We start from the raw sequence: 19,568 nt of genomic DNA on the forward strand, positions 1-19,568 counted from the left end.
CTCAATGGTAGATGTGGTGATATATTTAAAAGGAGGAATTATGGATTGAAGCATCATCTTTTGTGTGTGTGTGTGTGTGTGTGTGTGTGTGTGTGTGTGTGTGCAAATTAAATATCTCAGCACTGCCAACTGGAACCTATGGCTGCTGCTCACAAGAAGAGAGGTAAGTTGACCTGTGCCCCTTGACAATGAGATCCATGAAGCAATCTTTCTCTCTGAGGGAAATCTGAATCAGATTCTGTTTATAGATTCAGCTCCTGATATGAAGCAAACCCAGAGGCCAGATGGAAATGGCAAAGTGTACCAAAGGAACGCAGTCAGCAAGATTTTCACTCCACAGACATCAACAGAAAATATTGAGGTTAAAACTATATAAAGAGGCAGGAGAAGCATGCGCAAACCACACTAAACTACTCTGTAGTGTTTAGGGGCTTTAAACTAAGTAACCAAATACTAATGAAACTTGTAAGAGAAACCCCCAAAAAATCCAGAGTAGATGTCACTTTTATGAGAGCAGCTTGCACCTCTGGGGGCTGCTCCTATGCCCTATAAAACTTGGGTTTAAGTTTAAAAGGACATTTACGTTATCATACATCTTTAAGTGGGACATTCGATGTGAATACTTTGGTGTATTCATGTGACCTTCACAATAAAAATGTGTGTTATGAAAGGAAAATAGACATCTAGAGATATGCAACAAGGGGAATTTACCTTAGAAAGACACTAATGGTTGTTTATAAGAACAGTAAGCAAAAAAAGGAGAGTATAATTTTAGCTCAGGGAAATTCAGCATCTTCTGGCCTCTGTGTGCACCTACAGTCATGTGCATATACTTGCACACACACACACACACACAAATTAAAAATGGATAATTCTTCTAAAATACTTTATCAGAATTGGCTGATGGCTGTGCCAGGTATGTGATGACTAGGAATCCCAGGTGTTGCTCAGCCCTGGCTGCTGACCCAGGGTCTATGCCTGATTTATTCATAATGCTTCCCGGAACTGATCCAAAGTTTATGTGTTGCAGGCCTGAGTAGTTGGAGAGAAACTAGTGACAAAGGTAGAATGTGTGATCTGGCTGAGTGGCAATCAAACTCGGCTGCTTTCTTGTGCCAACTTGTCCCTATACAGTTGCCACTCATCACTTTGAAAGTAGAATTCACTCTGAAGAGGAAAAGGTGGACTGGAGTCCGGAGCTGAGCCTGAACTGATAAGGGCTCCTGGAAGCTGGTGTAGCCTAGGCTTTGCTTCCCTCACAGGCCTTATAAGCATCAGAAAACTTCCTATCGATAGGTGAAAAGAAAAAAAATGATGCTAGAGAGATGTCTTGGGACTTAAGAGCACTTGGTTATCTTGCAGAGGAGTCAGGTTCAGGTTCATGCACACTCACATCTGTAACTCCAGTTCCAGGAAATCTGATACTCCTTCTTGGTGTGGGAAGTCCTTCTGAATATGTGTTGCTTTTATTGATTAATGAATAAAGCTGTTTTCGGCCAATGACTTAGCACAGTAAAGCCAGGTGGCGGATCAAAATAGAGATGTAAAGATGTAGCTGGAGTCAGAGAAAAGCCCTGTAGCTGCAGCAGGAGACAGATGCCTTCACCAGAGTCCCCCGAAACTTTGCTGGTAGGCCATGACCTTGTGGTGATGCACAGATTAATGGAGATGGGTTAGTTTAGTTTGTAAGAGCTAGCTAGCAATATGCATAAGCTATTGGCCAAACAGTATTGCAAATAATATAGTTTCAGTGTGATTATTTCGAGTCTGAGTGGCTGGAACAAATGAACAGCTTCTATTTACAGATTGGTCCCCAACATGGAGCTAGCTAAATCCACATAAAACCTGAGAGAGCTTAGAAAGGAATTCTAGACAAAACAAAACAAAACAAAAACAAAGTTCAGCTGCATTTAAAACAGCTTCTTGCTCTGTTTGCTGGTGGCAAGCAGAGATGCAGCTCCTTTAAGAGGTTTCCTGACTCAGCTTTAGTGGCAAGAACTGTGTGGTTTTAGTAAGTGAAGGCTTCCTGGTTTGTGCTAGTCACAGGAACAGATCTGGCTCTTTTGGGGGGCTGAAGCCCGCCACCCACTTCAAGTCCAGATGCTTATGTGCCTACTTGGGGTCTAGAGGAAAGTGGCTGAGACCATGCCTGGGGCTCAGCACTCCCTGCCTGGGTAGGTGGCAGGATTGGGTCTGTTAGGCATGCACAGGCAAGCAGTAGAGCATGGCAGATTCCTGCTGCCACACACAGGGTTATTTCCAGGCACATGTGCAGTGTGCTGCATGGCAGATTTAGCTTTTACTCAGATTAAAAGGGTTTATATGTTGCATGATGCTTCGCAGAGTTGAGGTGGTGAGGACAGCTCCCACCTGGCAGTCTCAGAGGCAGTGAACATGCCTCTGCCATGTTGGAATGGGCAGAGCCAACAGGCAGGGCCAAGTTGGTTCTATTATCCAGATAAAAGGGGTTTATGTGCTGCACACTCCTTCTCAGAGTTAAAGTAGTGAGCAGTCCCAGAGTTGGCAGTAATGTTACCTTTGCCATATTGAGAGGCGGAGAGAGGCAGAGTCCGCATCCAGAACCAAATGCTTACCATTTTCAAAGTGCTCCTGTTCAGAAAATAATTACAGATATGCAATAAAGACAGATTCAGATAAAAAAAGACCCTAGATGGGTCACAGTGTTCAATAAATGTATGTAGGCTTGGAAAAGAGAAGAAAAAGAATATAGACAGTTATATAAGGAAGTAAATTAAAGAATAAAACAAAGCTTTTAAAGAGACAGTGTACAGATAGTTGTGGACTAAAGGAGTAAAGATAATAAAATAAATAGTAAAAAGTAATAGAGTAAAAACAAATAAGCCATGTAAACATGGAATATACACAGAGACTCTGGATTATGTATATTATTGTGTTTTCTTTGGATTTTTTGACTGTGAGGGAGCTAAGTACAGAGAGACATTTCATTGTATGGACTGCTGAGCTTCACCAACATATATATTTTAAAGGTATCTTGATTTCAAAATATGGGTCTAAGCATATGGTGCATTGGAAATGAAAAGAGGTTCTGCCTTTGTTTCTACAGAGAATGAGAACCTGTAGATTCCTTCCAGACTATTGTGGTTTGATGGAACAAGACCCCCTGAAAGGTCTTCATGAACCCTCCATGAAAATATTTTGCCCAACAAAATGCACTTTCTGTTTACTTAGGTAATATTATATCCTTCTGGAGTCTTTGATGAAATTGAAGAATAGAGAGTTATAGTTTTCCTTAGTTATGATAAAAGATAAAGTAGAGATAAATATTGTAACTATTATTCTTGCTTGATAACTGTTTTGTTGTATGTAATCTTGCTATATTAAAGTTAAAACCTTTTTATTTAAGCAGAAAAGGTGAAATGGTATGGGAAGTCCTTCGGTATATGTGTTGCTTTTATTGATTAAAGAATAATCAATTGATTCAGACAATGGCTTAACAGAGTAAAGCCAGGCAGGAAGTCAAAACAGAGATGTAGAGAGAAAGAGTAGGTGGAGTCAGGGGGAAGCCATAGAGCCACAGCAGGAAACAGATGCCTTCACCGGAACCTGCCAAAACTTTGCTGGTAGGCCACAACTTCATGGTGATGCAGAGATTAATGGAGATGGTTTAGTTTGGGATATAAGAGCTAGCTAGCAATATGCTTAAGCTATTGGCTAAACATTATTGCAAATAATATAGCTTCTGTGTGACTATTTCAGGTCTGGGTGGCTGGGAAGGAACTAGCAGCCTCTGTTTATACTTTCTGGCCTCCAAGGACACCAGATATGTATGTGGTGCATGTGCAGGCAAAACATATAAATATAAAAATAAATATTTTTTTCAAAGAGATAGCCAGTATTACCTAATACATGCTTATCAATATTTTATTTTCACTTATGATTTTTTTTAAAGATGAGTGTGGTGGCACACACCTTTACTTATTTATAAACTTTTTTACATATAAGTGCTCTGTCTGAATGTGTGACTGAATGCCAGAGGAGGGCATCAGATCCTTGTGAGCTGCCATATGGTTGCTGGGAATAGAACTCAGGACCTCTGGAAGAGTAGCTAGCGCTCTTAACCACAGAGCCATCACTCAAGGCCATCACATATAATTTTTTAAAAATACTGTAAAAAAATTCTATATGAAATAGAAAGTTTATTTTCTAATTAAAAACAATTGTGTGGTCTCTGTACATGTGCCAGAGGATATGTACGTGTGTGTGTGTAAGCCAGAGGTGAAGTTAATGTCAGGTAATTTTCTTGATTACTTGATTACTCTCAACCTTATGTTTTCTGATAAAAGGTTACCAGGAGCTCATTAATTTGGCTAGGCTGGCAGGACAGTGCACTCCAGGGATCTACCTGTCAGGGCATCTCCCACCCCAGCACTGGAGTGCCAAATGTCTGCCACTGTGCCTGAATTTTACATGGATGCTGGGATGTCAAACTCAGATCTTCATGAATACATCATAGAGACAGACCCTTTACCGACAGAACCATCTAACAAGATCAGCGTGTTGTAAAATGATTGTTTGAAAGAAAAAACCCAAAACCAAAACGGAGCAACAGAAAACTATATATTAATACTTTCCTGTTTTGTTACTGAGTTGAACTGTGACTCTCCCAGATACATATGTTGAAGGTTGTGGCTTCTGAATATCATCTTATCTGGAGGCAGAATCTTAGGAGATGTAATCAAGGTAAGAGGACGACACTTTTGTGGGTCCTAATGCAGCATGGCTTATAGGAAGAGGAGCACACATGCACAGAGCTGTGGTAGAGCCTGCGATGAGAAGCGCTGACCTGGATGCTACACCTAAAAGTCTATAGACACCAAGGGCTGCTAGCCATTGACGTCACTAGGACCAGGAGGGTTGCCACCTAGAGTCTCCCATGGAGTTTGATGAGGCTGTGTTTTGATTTCACAAGAACCCAAAACTCTGAAAAATTTACTTGCATGTTTTAAATGGCTATATTTTTGTTACTTTATTGAGAAGACCTAAGGAACGAAGACGATGAATTACCACAGGTCTTCTGTGGGAAGGAGACAGCACACCGAGCTTCCACTTTCTAGGTGGGGTCAGAGTCAACAAAAAAAGGACAAGAAGCAGAGTGGAAGAACAAGAATAATCTACTGAGAGAATCTATCAAGATTAGCTGGATAATTTAGAACTTCAGGGGATATACGACGAATGTGTAATATCAACTATATTTCTGCAAAGCAGTATTTAAAAATGAAAAATTAAATATGTCATTATGATGACATTGAAAGACGGTTAACTACTGATGAATAATTCTGAAATACCTACACTGAGAACTAGAGCAAATTCTTGAGAAAAAATAGAGAAGAGCTATATGAATGGAAGTAAGCATCATGTTTATGGATTAGTAGACTCGCTGTTTCAAAGGCATCAATCTTGCTCAGTTAGTCCAAAAATTCAATAGAATCCCAGTAAAAGTATTGAGAAAGGAGTTGTAGGATATTAATATCTATCTAAAAGAATGTCTATGGAAATGCTGAAGATATAAAAAAGATGGAAAACTCACACCACCAGGTATGAGCTTCTATCATAATTCTATTATAATGAGTGTTATAGACCCAACCTAGACTGTGATATGATACACAGCAGCCGTGGCAATGAAGGAGAAAAAGATTATCTTTCATTAAATGAACTGGATCAATGGAATATCCTCAGAGAATAATAAATCTCTATTCATAATTATAGTTTATAAAATGCATAAAAATTAACTTCAGATATGCAAGAAATCTCAGGGTGAAATGTAAAACCGTGAAGTTCCCAGAAGAAAACAGAGGATGATCTCTTTGTGACCCTGGAGTAGTCAAAGAGCAGAACCCAGAGAGAAAAGTGCAGATGTGTTGTCAAGTGCTGATAAATCGCTCTGCACTAAGAATAACTGTTTCTCAAAAGATACCATTAAGCATGAATTCCAAAGAGAAGTCTGCAGGGTCAGGGACATAAGACAGAAGTGTGAATCTCAAAAAATATAAAGAATGCCACATTCAGTTAATAAAAATAAGCATAAATTATTTCTTTTTATTAGGTTTATTTTTAACAGCCACATTTATTGCTTAAATAAAAAATGACAGTATTTGATTATACAGTTTACCACAAAGTAGTTAAAAGACACATGATAATAATTAGATACTAAATTTCCAGGTAGTAGTTAAGCTGTAAACAAGACAAAAGTAATAATGTATGTTGCGATCCAAGGAGCAACCACTTAGCAAACACTATGGGTTTTGATCCTACTTCATGTTCTGGCTTTGTGGGAGCCTAGACTGTTTGGATGTTCACCTTCCTAGACCTGGATGGAGTGGGGAGGACCTTGGTCTTTCCACAGGGCAGGGAACCCTGACTGCTCTTGGGGCTGGAGAGGGAGGAGAAGAGGAGTGGGGGAGGGGGAGAGGGGCAGGAGGAGGGGGAGGGAAATGGGAGGCGGGGAGGAGGCGGAAAATTTTTTTTCAATAAAAAAATTAAAAAAATTAAAAATTGAAAACTAAATGAAATAGTCTATAATTTTGAAATTTTTCATTAATTTGTAGTACACTCATGTGTGTGTGTGTGTGCATGTATGCGTGTGTATTTGTATGTGTGCATGTGTATTTCTATCTCATAGCACTGGTATGAGGTCAAAGCAACCTCGTGGGAATTAGATTAGCTCTCTTCTTCCAACTTATGGATACTGGGGATTTCTCTTGGGTCTTCAGACATGATGACAAGTGCTCCTGTCAACTGAGCGATCTCACTGGCCCAAGTAAATAAAATTTTGATTATGAGCAACAATGACAAAAGAGAGTACAGTAGGAATGGAGGTATAAAAATCGATGGGACACATAGAGACAAGATATCAAAATTATAAATGTAGGGAGACCAATGATACCCTGAATGTCAGTGGACTGGGAGGTAAATAATATTGAAATATTTATAACAGAAGAAAGATTCTATATATGATCTCCCGGGCATTCTTTAAATATGAAATCATGAGTTGCAGGTAGAAGTAAATTTAAATAAGAGTGATGTGCAAATGCAGGCATGAGACAGGTGATGCGGATTTACCAACATCAAAGAGAATACAAGCCTGTGAGTCATATCAGAATCAAAAAGAACTCTTTTACAAAATAAAACGGGCCACTTCACTAATACAACAACCATTCGTGTGCACACAACGAATTAAAGACCTATGGGGGAAATGGCAGAACTAATGGAGACTTAGAATTATCATTAAAGATAGTTCCTTAAAGTTGAAAGTCCAGTGAAGAACAGAACATGTAGTAAACCCTATGGGCCTGTCTAACTGGCATTTACAGGACAGCTGAATTCAACTTCAGAATATATATGCTTTTCAAATATATATGGGATGCTTTCTAAGATAGAACAGCTACCACATATCAAATTTTAAAAAAATATCAGTACAGTTAAAAGCTTAAAATATCAAAGAGAATGTATTATGACCTCAAAGATTTCAGTTAGAAATATACAAGCATCATACATAGGGGAAAGAATTGCTTATTTGGAAACACAGGGAAATTAGAAAGTGCTCTGATTTACAGATGATGGATATAGAACATCAAATGGCAGTACTCAGACAGGAATTTGCATCTCTCATCACATTTCAAAGGAAATTTAAGCTCGGGGATTTCAGTGTATTCATTAGGAACTGTGTGAAGAAAGGAAATTAAAGCCATAGTAAGTATGAAGGCAATGATAAACACGAGAAGGAAACAAACAAAAGGAAAAGCTGAGAAAATTAACAAAGGACAAATGCTTTTATCTGGGAAGATCGATAGGCTGGTAGACCCTGGCAAGTGTAATTAGGAACAAAAATGAGGAAAGAAATTACTAGAATCAGGAATGAAAAAGCAGTTTCACTTCAAGGCTTGCAGACAGAATGAAGGCAACAAAGGGCCATCATAATGTTATGCCCCAAATAACTGATTAGTTAAATGAAACAGTTGAAATTCTCAAAATATTGCATGCAGTAAAACCTTCTATAGCTATTAAACTCCATTGGCAACTTAAAATAAAACAAACAAAAAATGTACGGACAGTGAAAGCCCATTCGGGATGGTGGCCTGACAAAGGTGGAGGGAGAGAGGAAACTTTACAAAGTTATGAATGACCAGTGTACATGCAGCATGGCATGCGTGATAGAAACACATCACACGCCACCAAACATAATTTCGAAAATTCCATGAAGAAAACTCAAGGCGCATAGCTCTATTTGCCAGTCTTATCAAGATTAAAAGAAGAAATCCCAATCTATTTCAATCTACAATCAATTTCAGAATACGGAGGAATTGGGACTATTTCCCAATTTGCTTCATGAGGCTATCATTATTCTTGACCAGAATTAGATAATAAAATTTTAAGTAAAAATTATAAAACATTCTTTCTTACAGATAGAAATAGATGGACAATCTTTTTAAATTCAGTAAGAAAGTCAGCAGAATTCAGATTTATGATCAAGGAAAACTGTGGTTTGATGTACTTGTCAACATTAGAACTCTCCCAACATTTGATCTTGGATATTGCTTTTGTCGTATGTTTTTCCTCCGCTCAATGAAGGCATCCTGCATCCCTAGAAGACCCAAAGAAGACTGTACCCATCCAGGAAAGCTGCTCCAATCCTCCCACACAATGTGGGTGATGAACACATTCCAGCAGTTTTAGGACAAAGGGAATGCTGACATTGTCCACCGCGATGAAGATATCAGCATTTTACACATCCTAATCTTACAGTCTTCACAGAAAGCATTCTATAATCTTAAACTATTGGATTTTGCTCTTAGAGTTTTTCTATTGCTGTGTAGAGACACCATGACCATGGCAACTCTTACAAAGGAAACCATTTCATTTGGGCTGACTTGGAGTTCAGGGGTTTAGTTCATTGTCATCATGGGCGTTTAGTTCATTGTCCTCATGAAAGCATGCAGACAGACATGGTGCTGGAGCGGTAACCAAGTGTTTTACATCTGCATCGGCAGGCAGCAGCAAGAGAGATATCCTGGGCCTGGCTTGAGTTTCCACCCCCAGTGACACACTTCTTCAAGTGTATGAGGGCCACACCGACTCCAAGACCTTATCTCCTAATAATGTCACTCCTTAGGAGCCTACGGGGCCATTTTCTTTGAAACCAGCACGGCGTCTTTCCTAATTACTTTGTTGTAGTCTTGGTTTTAATGTTGACTGTGGTCCCTCTTACGTGCTGTCTTTTCATGTGGATACTTTTTAGTATTATTTTTATTATTTAATGTGTGTGATTGTTTCATCTGTATGTATATCTATGCACTACATGTGAGCCTGGTACGAGAAGAGGCCAAATGAGGGCACCATATCCCCTGGAGCTGGAGTTACTGACAGTTGTGAAGTACCATGTGAGTGCTAGGAACTGACCGTGGGTTCTCTGGAAGAGCAGCCCATCGAAAACTCTCAACTGCTGAGCCATCTCTCCAGCCTTGCTTTTCATTTCGTAACTTAAACTCACCGATTTTCTTTTGGAGTCCTGTGTGGGAAGCTGTAAAGTCCCCTCCCCCATTTCCTTGCACCTCCCAGCACACACTGGAGGATGAATCCTTGAATATAAACAGCACAGGCCCAGGCATCTGTATCTGCCCTAAGCCTGATGCACCATGGCTAGTTGCAGGATTACCCTCTCCAGAGTCCAAGCAGAAAACATGCTTCCTCTCTTTTCCCTGGGATACAATAGAGGTTTTCTAGTCTCTTGCATGGAAGGGTGCTTTGTTTTAGTCCCTGGATTCATGAAGAACTCGTCATTCCAGCTCCCTACCTCTCATAGGACAAGAGCCAGCTTCTTTGAGGGACTGCGTTAAAAGTCTAGACTTCCATCCTCGAATCTGACCTTGTTCTGCCTCTCCCTAGGTTCCGGCAGCAATATCAGCTTGTAGGGTGCATGGGGGTTTATTTCCAATTCTAGTCTGTAGAATTCTAGTCTAATACAGCCTATTTCTGTTTTGTATGTTTGCCATTTCTTTATTCTGAGAAAGGGATTAAGAGGTGAGCCTACATATCCCAGTAGACTTTACTCTCAGATCGTTTTATACCATACAAATGAAAATAACTGGGTATTGAAAACACTAGGTAGACCTGGACTTACAGCTCTACTTATTGGCATTAGCGATACTAACACCTCAGATCAAGGAGCAACCCAGTGAAGGGACTGACTGTGTCTGCGGATCCTCCAGGTGTCTGGGCAAGCACACGGCGTAGACAGGACCCCTTGTCCCATCCAAAGATGGTTATTTTCTAGGTTTCTGATCTTACAGGGTACAACATTGCTGTTATGTTTTGGGCTCTTAAATGTGACTTGTGCTTTCTGCAATGTGTTCCCAGTAACCACACTCAGGAGAAGAGGCTGGCTCATCTATCTCTCTGTGGTGCTAGCCAGGGTTCTTAGGAACTTGCAGAGTGGGAGTAGGGGAGCAAGTCCAGCGATTGCACCACCAATGCAGAGGGTTTGACAGGGAGAAACTTCCAGCTGATGTGTTCCCCCTCTCTGGTGTTTTTATTCTCTCTCTCTCTCTCTCTCTCTCTCTCTCTCTCTCTCTCTCTGCAGCTCATTCCTTCTCCTGGAGATGGGATGGGGCATACCCAGGAACCAGATGTACGCCCAATCTGTTTGCCAGATGTCTCTGCCTACTGTCCCCTTCCCAGGTGGAATACTATTTCTTCTTTGAGGGGAGCCCCCTGGTCAGTTGTCTTTTTTTTTTTTTTTTAATGAACCTTCTCCAAAACCAGTCGGTTTTCTTTTTTTGCTCTTGACTCTGCAGCTGTTAAATTTTGCACTGACTCTCTATACTCCTGTCGGCAAACAGCATGGGTGCGAGTCAACATACTCATTTCAAGAGTACAACACGCCACTGCTTCTGCAAACCACGTGGCTGGACTCACTACCCCATTCCCATGCTTGGGGGTACCTTCCAGCTTAGTCATTTCTTGATAAGCCTGTCCCTCATTTTTAGTGCCATCCGGTCTAATCCATAGGAGTGACACTCTGATGGCTCAAATGCTCTGGAATCTGTGGGAAGACAGGGAACAGAGGCCCCTCAGGGAATACAGGGCAATCTCCAAAGTGGGTTTTCTGTACTGTGCTTCTGGGAATACATCCAGTCATCCTCACCTCTGATGACGGCTCTCCTCAGTATCTTCCTCCCTTCTCAGATTCACAATGAAGAAGACTTCTCAGTCTAGGGCCCCTGTGGCTGGTCCCCCTTCCTGTGGCTGGTCCCCCTTCCTGTGGCTGGTCCCCCTTACCTCTCCTTGTTCTTTTACTGTCCTTTGAGTCCCAAAGGCCTACTCAACCAAGTTCTTGCTTGTCCATCAAACAAGGGATTGGAGTTGAGGTTTTAACTTTCCAAACCTGTTTTAAAAGAAAAAAAAAAAGAGACAACACCAGTCTCCCTGCTGGGAATATCACACCATATATTTGCCATGCTCCTCTTTCCAGAGAAAGCCTTGTCCACGTCCAGCTGGTCCCTGGAAACACCAGATCCTGCAGGGAATGTACAGGGTTACTCCTCCCTTGTCTACCTTGTCTGGCTGGGGAAACTTCCAAAGCCTGTGAGGCAGATGCTGGCACCAGAGAAAGTTCTGGAAGACTGGGTCCTGGTGGGCGAGGGATTGGGGGAGCGGGAACTGTTTAGCGGGTGAGTACTGCATGCAGTTGATTGCAGGAGCAAGCTGCATGAGGTCAGAGGCCACTGAGCAGCTGCGCCAGGATACAGGTCCCCTGGAGGCCGCGGAGCCGCTCGGTTCTGCGAGTGCCCGCGAGGCGGGGACGCGCTGTCACGTGTGGGGACGCGCGGCGGCGGGAGCGCGCCGTGCTTTGAAGGCGCAGAGGCGGCTGGAGCGGCTGCTCGGCCCGGGGCGGACGGCGGCCGCGGCGGAGGCGGCGGCGTCTCTGGCGATATGTGCGGCGGACGGGGATGCATTTGGCTGGTTCTGGCCGCGGCGCTGCTGCACGGTAACCGCGACGCGGCTCCGGCCGCACTCACCCGGCGCGGGCTTCCGGGAGCAGGCGCGGGTGGATGGGCGAACGGGCAAGCGGGAGGGTGGTCCCGGGCTCCGGCCGGGGCGGGGTGGGGTGGCGGCCGCGCGCTGAGGCCCGCTGGGCTCTCTGCTTCCCAAGTGTCCCTGCAAGGCGAGTTCCAGAGGAGGCTGTACAAGGAGCTGGTAAAGAACTACAACCCGCTGGAGAGGCCGGTGGCCAACGACTCGCAGCCGCTCACCGTGTACTTCTCCCTGAGCCTCCTGCAGATCATGGATGTGGTGAGTGTGGCGCGGCGCTCGGGTCGCACACCCTTCTGTCCCAGATGGGGCGGCGTGCCGGGCAGGACACCCCCACCCACAGCCACCTGTGCGTGGACACTTGGGTCGCGCCTTTCTCTCAGCTAGAAACTCCGGGCCAAAGTGTCCCGAGTTGGGAGTCAGTAGCAGGAACAGACTGCGTTGGTCACTTTCCGTGTAGAAAACTAGTGTAGCCCTGTGCCCGGTATAGTTTAGTCTTTTCTCTCTCCTTAGTGACTGCGTAGTGCCTTGGCGGGGGGCCTGGCCTTTCCGCTGCCAGTATGTCTGTGTAAAAGGCTAGCTGTAGGTGTTTAGAACCTCGCTCCCATTAAGGTGATAGACATTGTTTTTATTTTGTGATCAGGACGGGTGCTGGCGATCGGTTTTGGAGGATTTCAAGCAACTGATAGCAGTTCCTTCGACCCCTTGCAGCAAGCTAACAGATTTAGGCGACACGCCCCTGCGGTATCTGTGTCAGCTTTTTTGTTTGTTTGTTTGTTTGTTTGTTCTCCTTCTTCTAGCAAGGTTACTTGTACGGTTTTTCATAGGTGGAATTTTCAAACAGAGCCAATACTTAGAAAGTTTCCAGTATCGGTTCTATACAAGGCTTGTAGTGGATCAAGTGCAACAAAGGAGTGGTTGTGTTCGTCAGGAGGAGCTACTGTGGGAGGAAAGAGGTACCAGAATAATCACAACTCCAGGTAGGAAGTGCAGACAACCACTAAAGGCTGACTTAGGTAAAGTGACATGGCGGGTGGTACTTCTCCCTCCCACGCCGCTCCTCCTAATCTATGTTGAATGTTGAATGTTCTGTCTCCATACTATACCTATTAAATCTGCTTTTCCTACTATGGCAGGCTCCTGCTTACTAAGTATTTGTGTGTAATTATCATGAGAGATGTAAAGACAGCTGCTGTCCCATGGGCAATTGTTTTCTGAGTTTACAGAGCACAGACTTAAGGGAAGGAAGAAAAGGAAACCTTATCGGTTGTGAGTTAGAGTGGCAGACACTGAGGAGGGCAGAGTCATGGAGCAGAGCACAGATGAGAGAGAAATAGAGGGAGCAAGCTGTGATGTGGAGGAGGTGCAAAGACCCCCCAGGGGCATTGGGGTCGGGTAGAACTGCAGAACAGTTCATGGAAGTAAGCAGGTGGAGAAGTTGTTTCTGTTGCTTCTGGCTTTGCTAGTCTCTGGATGGTTGACTAGGATGTTTCATAAACACGTGAGCTTTGCTCCTCTGTTAACAGAACGGACACTTTGCCAGCCATTGTGATGCGCTCTAGACAATATGAATAACTTAAAGATTCCCCAAAGCCAGGTACACAGTTGTGGTTAATTTCATGCAAAAACTACAGAAGGAAGGGGTCAGGTAGCTAGGCTAGCGGGTTTCACGAGAGTCACACAGTAAGATGCCTCTCTCTGCCTCTACTTTCTCTGCCAGGGTTTGCTTTGACCAGTCAGTCTTATCGTGTGCTCCATAGCAGCTTCTGGTGGGGTTGTGAGCTTTATGGTACGGTCACTCAGTTGACTTTCTAAGGCTTTTGAGAAGACTTTTAGGAAATCTGGTTGACATGTTAATAAGGCTCGTTGACTCTTAACTAGGGTCAATGATGTGGGAAGAAATAGTTATGTTAGAAAATTGGAAAAAGATTAAAACAACATATCATATATCTTTATGTATTGCCATATCCGTTGTTGGAAACACACATGCGAAGAGGGTCATGAGCAGAGGTCTAGGGGAGGGTGAGGTTCGGGGAAGCTGTGGTCTCACCTGAGCCTCGAATCTAGCTGTGCACACATTGAACTTCCCACTAGGCAATGCTGCACGTTTGTGGAGTGGCCTTGAGAGAGCTGCTTAACTTTTCTCAGCCCTGCTACCTCATGTGTAAAATGAGAACAATCATTATCCACTTCATGGGTTTTGAGAGGATTAACAAAGAGAGGTTCTTGCCACATGCTGACAATTTGCTGAAAGCTTGCTCCATCTTAATTATGCAGTCTCTCCTCTCAGAGGTCAGGAAGTCCATTCCTAGAGAGGTGTGATCACTTGCCCAAGGATGCCCAGAGATGACAGGAAAACGCACACGGATTGAGTTTACATGCCCTTTACCCATCCTAAGTTGCTGCTTTTTGACTTGGTAACTAATTTTTGCAGAACGGAGTCAACTGGATGGACTGTAGCTTATTGAATGTGGCCGTCTTGAGCGTCTTAAGAGAAGGTTTCTACATCATGCTGAAGGAAATACATAAACTTTGTATTCCAATCCTGTTTGGCTCTGTCCGGTTTTGAAACAGAGCCAGGTCTTTCTTGCTGAAATCGCAGCACTCTGGACAGAGACACCAGCACTCATGAAGGTTATGCCTTGCTGTCTTCATTAGTACTCCTAGGGGTCATTTTGCTCATTTCGATCTGCTGTTCCATAGCCCAGGGTTGATTCTCCCCAATTTACTATTGTTCCACACCTTTCTAAAGCATAGGTGTCCTGCTTTCAGGGATGTGGAGATGGTATCCTCTCTCTGTCTCTCTGTCTCTCTGTCTGTCTGTCTGTCTCTCTCTCTGTCTCTCTCTCTGTCTCTCTCTCTTTCTCTCTCTCTCACACACACATCATGCAAGGTTGTTTGCACCATATATTCTATGTGTGTTTATAGGACTCCCAGTATAGGCCTTATTAGGTTCTGAGAATTTACAGATGAATAAAAGAGGACTTCTGCATGTAGAGGCTACACAATCTGGCTGGATCTTAGGCTAAGAAATAAATCTAAGATTTTCTTATGTGATGGAATTTAACATAGTTTGCAGGCAAAATCTGCACGTGTGCATGGGGAAACATTTATTTACACTAAATAAACATTTATTTAGTGGCAGTGGCTGGAGTGGTTTTAAAAGCAAGAGATTGGATTTCCAATAGGAGTTTCCCAGATGGGGAAAGCAGGAAGAGTTTCCCAGGTAATGGCGAGGGGGGATTGTAAATGTGAGGGGGGAGACACACCTTCAGCTGGGTTTTGCCATAAGATCCTGGCTCACTGCCTCCAACTAGGTGTTTCCATGGAATTCTGTCTCCATTGGTATTTGCTTAGGTTTTTTTTTTATTTCTTATTTTTTTTTAAAGACTTCTCAAAAATCTATGCTCATTAAAAGTTCAAAAATATTGGTCAAACCATAGATAGTTTTATCAACCCCTTTTCAAGTTTATATTCTTTTAAAAAAAAAAAAACGTGTGATTTTCTCTGGTCGAAAGTGCTAGTGTGTAAAGTATCTTGAATACGGTATAGAGTTCACATGTTGGCCTCTGCTCTCTGAGCGTCACAGACTGCACATGAGGAAGTAATGAGCCAGAGTTTTGTAAAACCACAGGCTAGCTTGCCAGATCCTATTGTCCTAGAAGTGGAAACATTCCAACCATAAGATTTTTGTTAAATCCAGTAAGTATGAATTATAGATTAGAATGAAAAAATGTGTGTATGTTTTAAAGATAAAACATGGGTCTTTTGAGAGTTTTCTGTACCCCTTGTGGACTGTTCTAGTTATTTGGTTGTCCCCTTGGTGAGACACTCAGTAGAGAGTGGGAAGGCACTGGTTAGTTTCTGAGCAGGAGCGGAAAGTATCGGGGTCTATATTTAGAAGACACAGAAGCCTCGAATGTGGGCCAGGCTAGAGAGGAGAGTTTGGACAAGGACACAGAGATCTTTCTTAGTTTATTTTCTGTTGCTCTAACAAAATAGCTGAGACTGTAATTTATAAAGAAGAGGTTTGTTTTGGTTCCTGGGTGTAGAAACTGCAAAATCTGGGATCACAGCCATAACATACTCTCGGAGCCTAGTGAGGACTTTCGTGTGGCTTGGACTCAGAGCAGAAAGCAAAGGGGAAAGTGTGACCGTGCAGAAGAGGCTAGGCACAGGGGCAGCCTTGGCTTGTAACTGCTTCTTGAGGTAGCTGATCCAGTCTCTTGAGAAGTAACCAAGTTCTCTGAGAAAGGCATTTATGAGGGCTCTGTCCCCAGGATTCATGCACCAGTCACTAAGACTCACCCCGATATTACTGTATTAAGGAATTAAATTCCAATACCTGGACTTTTGAGGATAGATTTAAACAATCGCAGAATTGAGCACAGCATGATCTCTGTGGCAATGTGGAGAAGGAAAAGATTCAAGAGATTTTTGTATATACCATCCACGATACATAATTGTGCCAAAGCATAATGGACATGACAGACCAGTTAAGTGAAAGTGCCCCCTATTCCTATGCATACTCAGGTTTATAGTAATTCTTAACTTACTTCATGGGCCTTTCGCTGGGCTGAGGATGAGGTCACTACCCCATTCCTTTGCATTCAAAGGAAATCATTTCCAAGACTTGCAGATGGAGGGTTCTGAGTTGCCATTGGTTTTAATAATATTTCTCCTCTGCTGCTATTTGGTCATTTACCTGGATCCATGCATCAAAAGGGTAAGATCTTAATGTTCATTTGCATAAAATAAATATGCAGTTATAAAAATATCCCCAGAAGGGTAATATGTTTTAAGTGAATAATAGGAATCAATATGTAGTTATGAACAAAAAAAACCCCACATGATTATGCTTGAATGGATTTTAGAATTTTAGAAGTTTTGGATTGCGGAGCTTTCTGGAAGTATTACACAAGTCAGTGGAACTGGAGGTATATTTTGAGTTTGCTGCTGTGGAGGGCAGGCATGGTGGGGAGCCCAGTTTCCTACGAACTTGGGGTTATTTGAAGTCCCTTTGGTGTCCTCCTGCTGACATTCAGCAGATTTTGTGGTTTTTATTTACTAGCTGCATTTAAAGTGGTGTGCCTCTAAATGAAAATCATGCTTCCAGGGGATGTCTAAGCAGAAATGACCGAGGTGGAAAAATCAGGTAGTTCCCATAGTTTAACACCTTTTTGTTTTTTAAGAGAAGTTCTAAATTCACAGCAAGTGCAGAGATTTCCCCCTCAGCCTCCTCTGATCAGCATTTCCTGTACAGTGGTATATGTGCGAGCAAGCCTGGCGAGTCTACACCGACACACCAGCATCGCTCTCAGGCTGTGCTTTATATCTAGGCTTGGAGAAATGGATCTCCATATACGTGTGCCCACCTTTGGAGCACATACAGAATGGAGTTACTGCTTTAGAAATCTTTATTGGCATTCCTCTTTCTCCGTATCTCTACCTCAAACTGTCGCATCCACCGGTGTCTTTACTCATTATATCATTTTCCTTTCCAGGGACTGGGTGTCAGTTGAACTAGTAAAGTGCTGACCATGCACTCGTGAGGACCTGAGTTCTGAACCCCAGAGCACATGAAAAACTGGGGTTGGCATCTGTCATTCTAGTACCTGAGTATAGGGAGGGAAGCAGGCAGATCTCTGGGGCTTGTTAACTGGCCAGCTTAGCAGAACTTGTTAGATTCAGGTTCAGCGAGAGACCCTATCTCAAAAAATAAAGGAAGAGTCCACCAGAGGGAAGATACCCACGGTTGAACTATAGCCTCCTCAAGCACGTACATGCATCTGTAGTAATATGTACATACACTGCACACATTACACCACACACTACACCCCTCATAAAATGCTTTTTTAGAATGTGATATAGTTGCGGTCATTTCTTTGTAGCCCTTGGAGATATTCTCCTTTCTCTTAGTAACAGGCATTTGAAAACCTCCATTTTTTTTTTCATGACTTGCTAGCTCATTTCTTTTCTGTGTTGAACAATAGGGCATTGTGATTGTATTAGTTTATTTATCATTTCATCTATTGGGGCACATCTTATTTGAACCTAAGTTTTGGCAACTATGAATAAACACCTGTGATACCTGTGTTCATGTTTTAATGGAGGCTTAAGTCTTAGAAAATACCAATAGGAGCACTTGCAAGACTAAATGCTAAGGACTTGTTCCACTTTGCAAGGAAAACCCAGGCAAATCTTCAGGACAGCAGTGAGCGTTTCTGTTACCCTCTGTCCACAGCAGCATTTGGTATTGTTGAACTTTCAGATTTTGTTGATTCCAGCCCTTGTGTAGTGGTACCTTAGGGTCTCATTTGTGTTTCCCTGATATATGATATGGAGCATCTTCTTGGGATTCTTTGCCATCTGCTTTTCTTTAGGGTCTATTAAAATCCTTGACCCTCATTTATAGTGAGATCTTTTTACTTATTATTGCATATATTTGAAAGCAGCTGTTTATCAGATGTGTCATTTGGAATGGATGTAATGGTGGGTTTGGCTTTTTGTTCCAACAATGTTTTTTACATTTGGTGAAATCTGTTGTATGAATTGTGTCTTTGATGGATTTTGTCTTTTGTGGTTTTTTTTTTCTTTGTTAGACTAGACCATTTTACATTGGTTTAGTTCTGATCCAGTTTGAGTTATTTTTGTGAAGGGTATAGGTCTGTATACTTTTGGGTACACAGGTAATTTTTGTTTTTGGTATATCATTGATTTAAAAGTATCTGTCGCCGCTGTTCATACAGATTTATCTTGGGGGCTCACTCTCTTGTTCTGATGTGTGTGTCCTTTCCCTTGTTCACAAGGTTAATATAATAGTCTTACAGTTGGGCAGAGCCACTCCCCAACCTTGTTTGTTTTTGATATTCTAGATCTTTTATGTATGCACTTCAGGATTAAATTTCCAATATCCACAAAGGCTTTTCTTTTGACTTGATTCAGTGATTCTTTTTGAATTTATGGATGGACCTTCATGTCGTCTGCAGACAAGGCTATCATAGTTCCTTTCCCAGTGTGTGTATCTTTGTTCCCATTTTGTGCTTTATGCTATTGAAACTGAGTAATGAGAGGAACATTCTGTCCTTGCGCATGTCCTTGACAGCGAAGCTTTGAGTTTGTCACCATTCATTATGAATTTAGCTGTAATTGTTCAGCCTTCTTTGTCTAATTGAGGACGTTCGCCCATATTTCTGATTTATTAAGTTTTTAGATCATGAATGAATATAGAATGTTTTTCAAAGGCTTACTTGTGTCTGTTGATATGGCAGTGGAATTGCTATTCTTCAGCTGGTTGATGTGATGGGTTATACTAACTGATACCTGAATGTTGAACTATCCTCACATATTTGAGATAAATCCCATTTGGTAATGGGGAATAATTCTAGTTGTACATTGTTTAGATTCAGTCTGCTCAGACTTTGTTGGGTTTTCTGTTTGTTTTGTTATTTATTGTCTGTGTGTGCACATATGTATATGTCTGTGTATGTTTCTCTGTG

General features: G+C 42.3%; 1 protein-coding gene across 2 annotated transcripts in view; it reads left to right on the plus strand.

Moving 5' to 3' along the window:
* The first annotated feature begins 11,898 nt into the window (after window positions 1-11,898).
* The window catches only part of Chrna7 (cholinergic receptor nicotinic alpha 7 subunit), a 112,128-nt gene continuing 104,458 nt past the window's right edge, over window positions 11,899-19,568 (plus strand). For both annotated transcript variants that reach the window (XM_057756612.1, XM_057756613.1), the window contains exons 1-2: window positions 11,899-12,025; window positions 12,191-12,330. In XM_057756612.1, the coding sequence (XP_057612595.1) occupies window positions 11,971-12,025; window positions 12,191-12,330 (195 nt within the window). In that variant the 5' untranslated portion in view covers window positions 11,899-11,970. The remainder of the gene's footprint in view (window positions 12,026-12,190; window positions 12,331-19,568) is intronic.

This window comes from Chionomys nivalis, chromosome 23 (assembly GCF_950005125.1).
Source record: "Chionomys nivalis chromosome 23, mChiNiv1.1, whole genome shotgun sequence".
Taxonomy (NCBI): Eukaryota; Metazoa; Chordata; class Mammalia; order Rodentia; family Cricetidae; genus Chionomys; species Chionomys nivalis.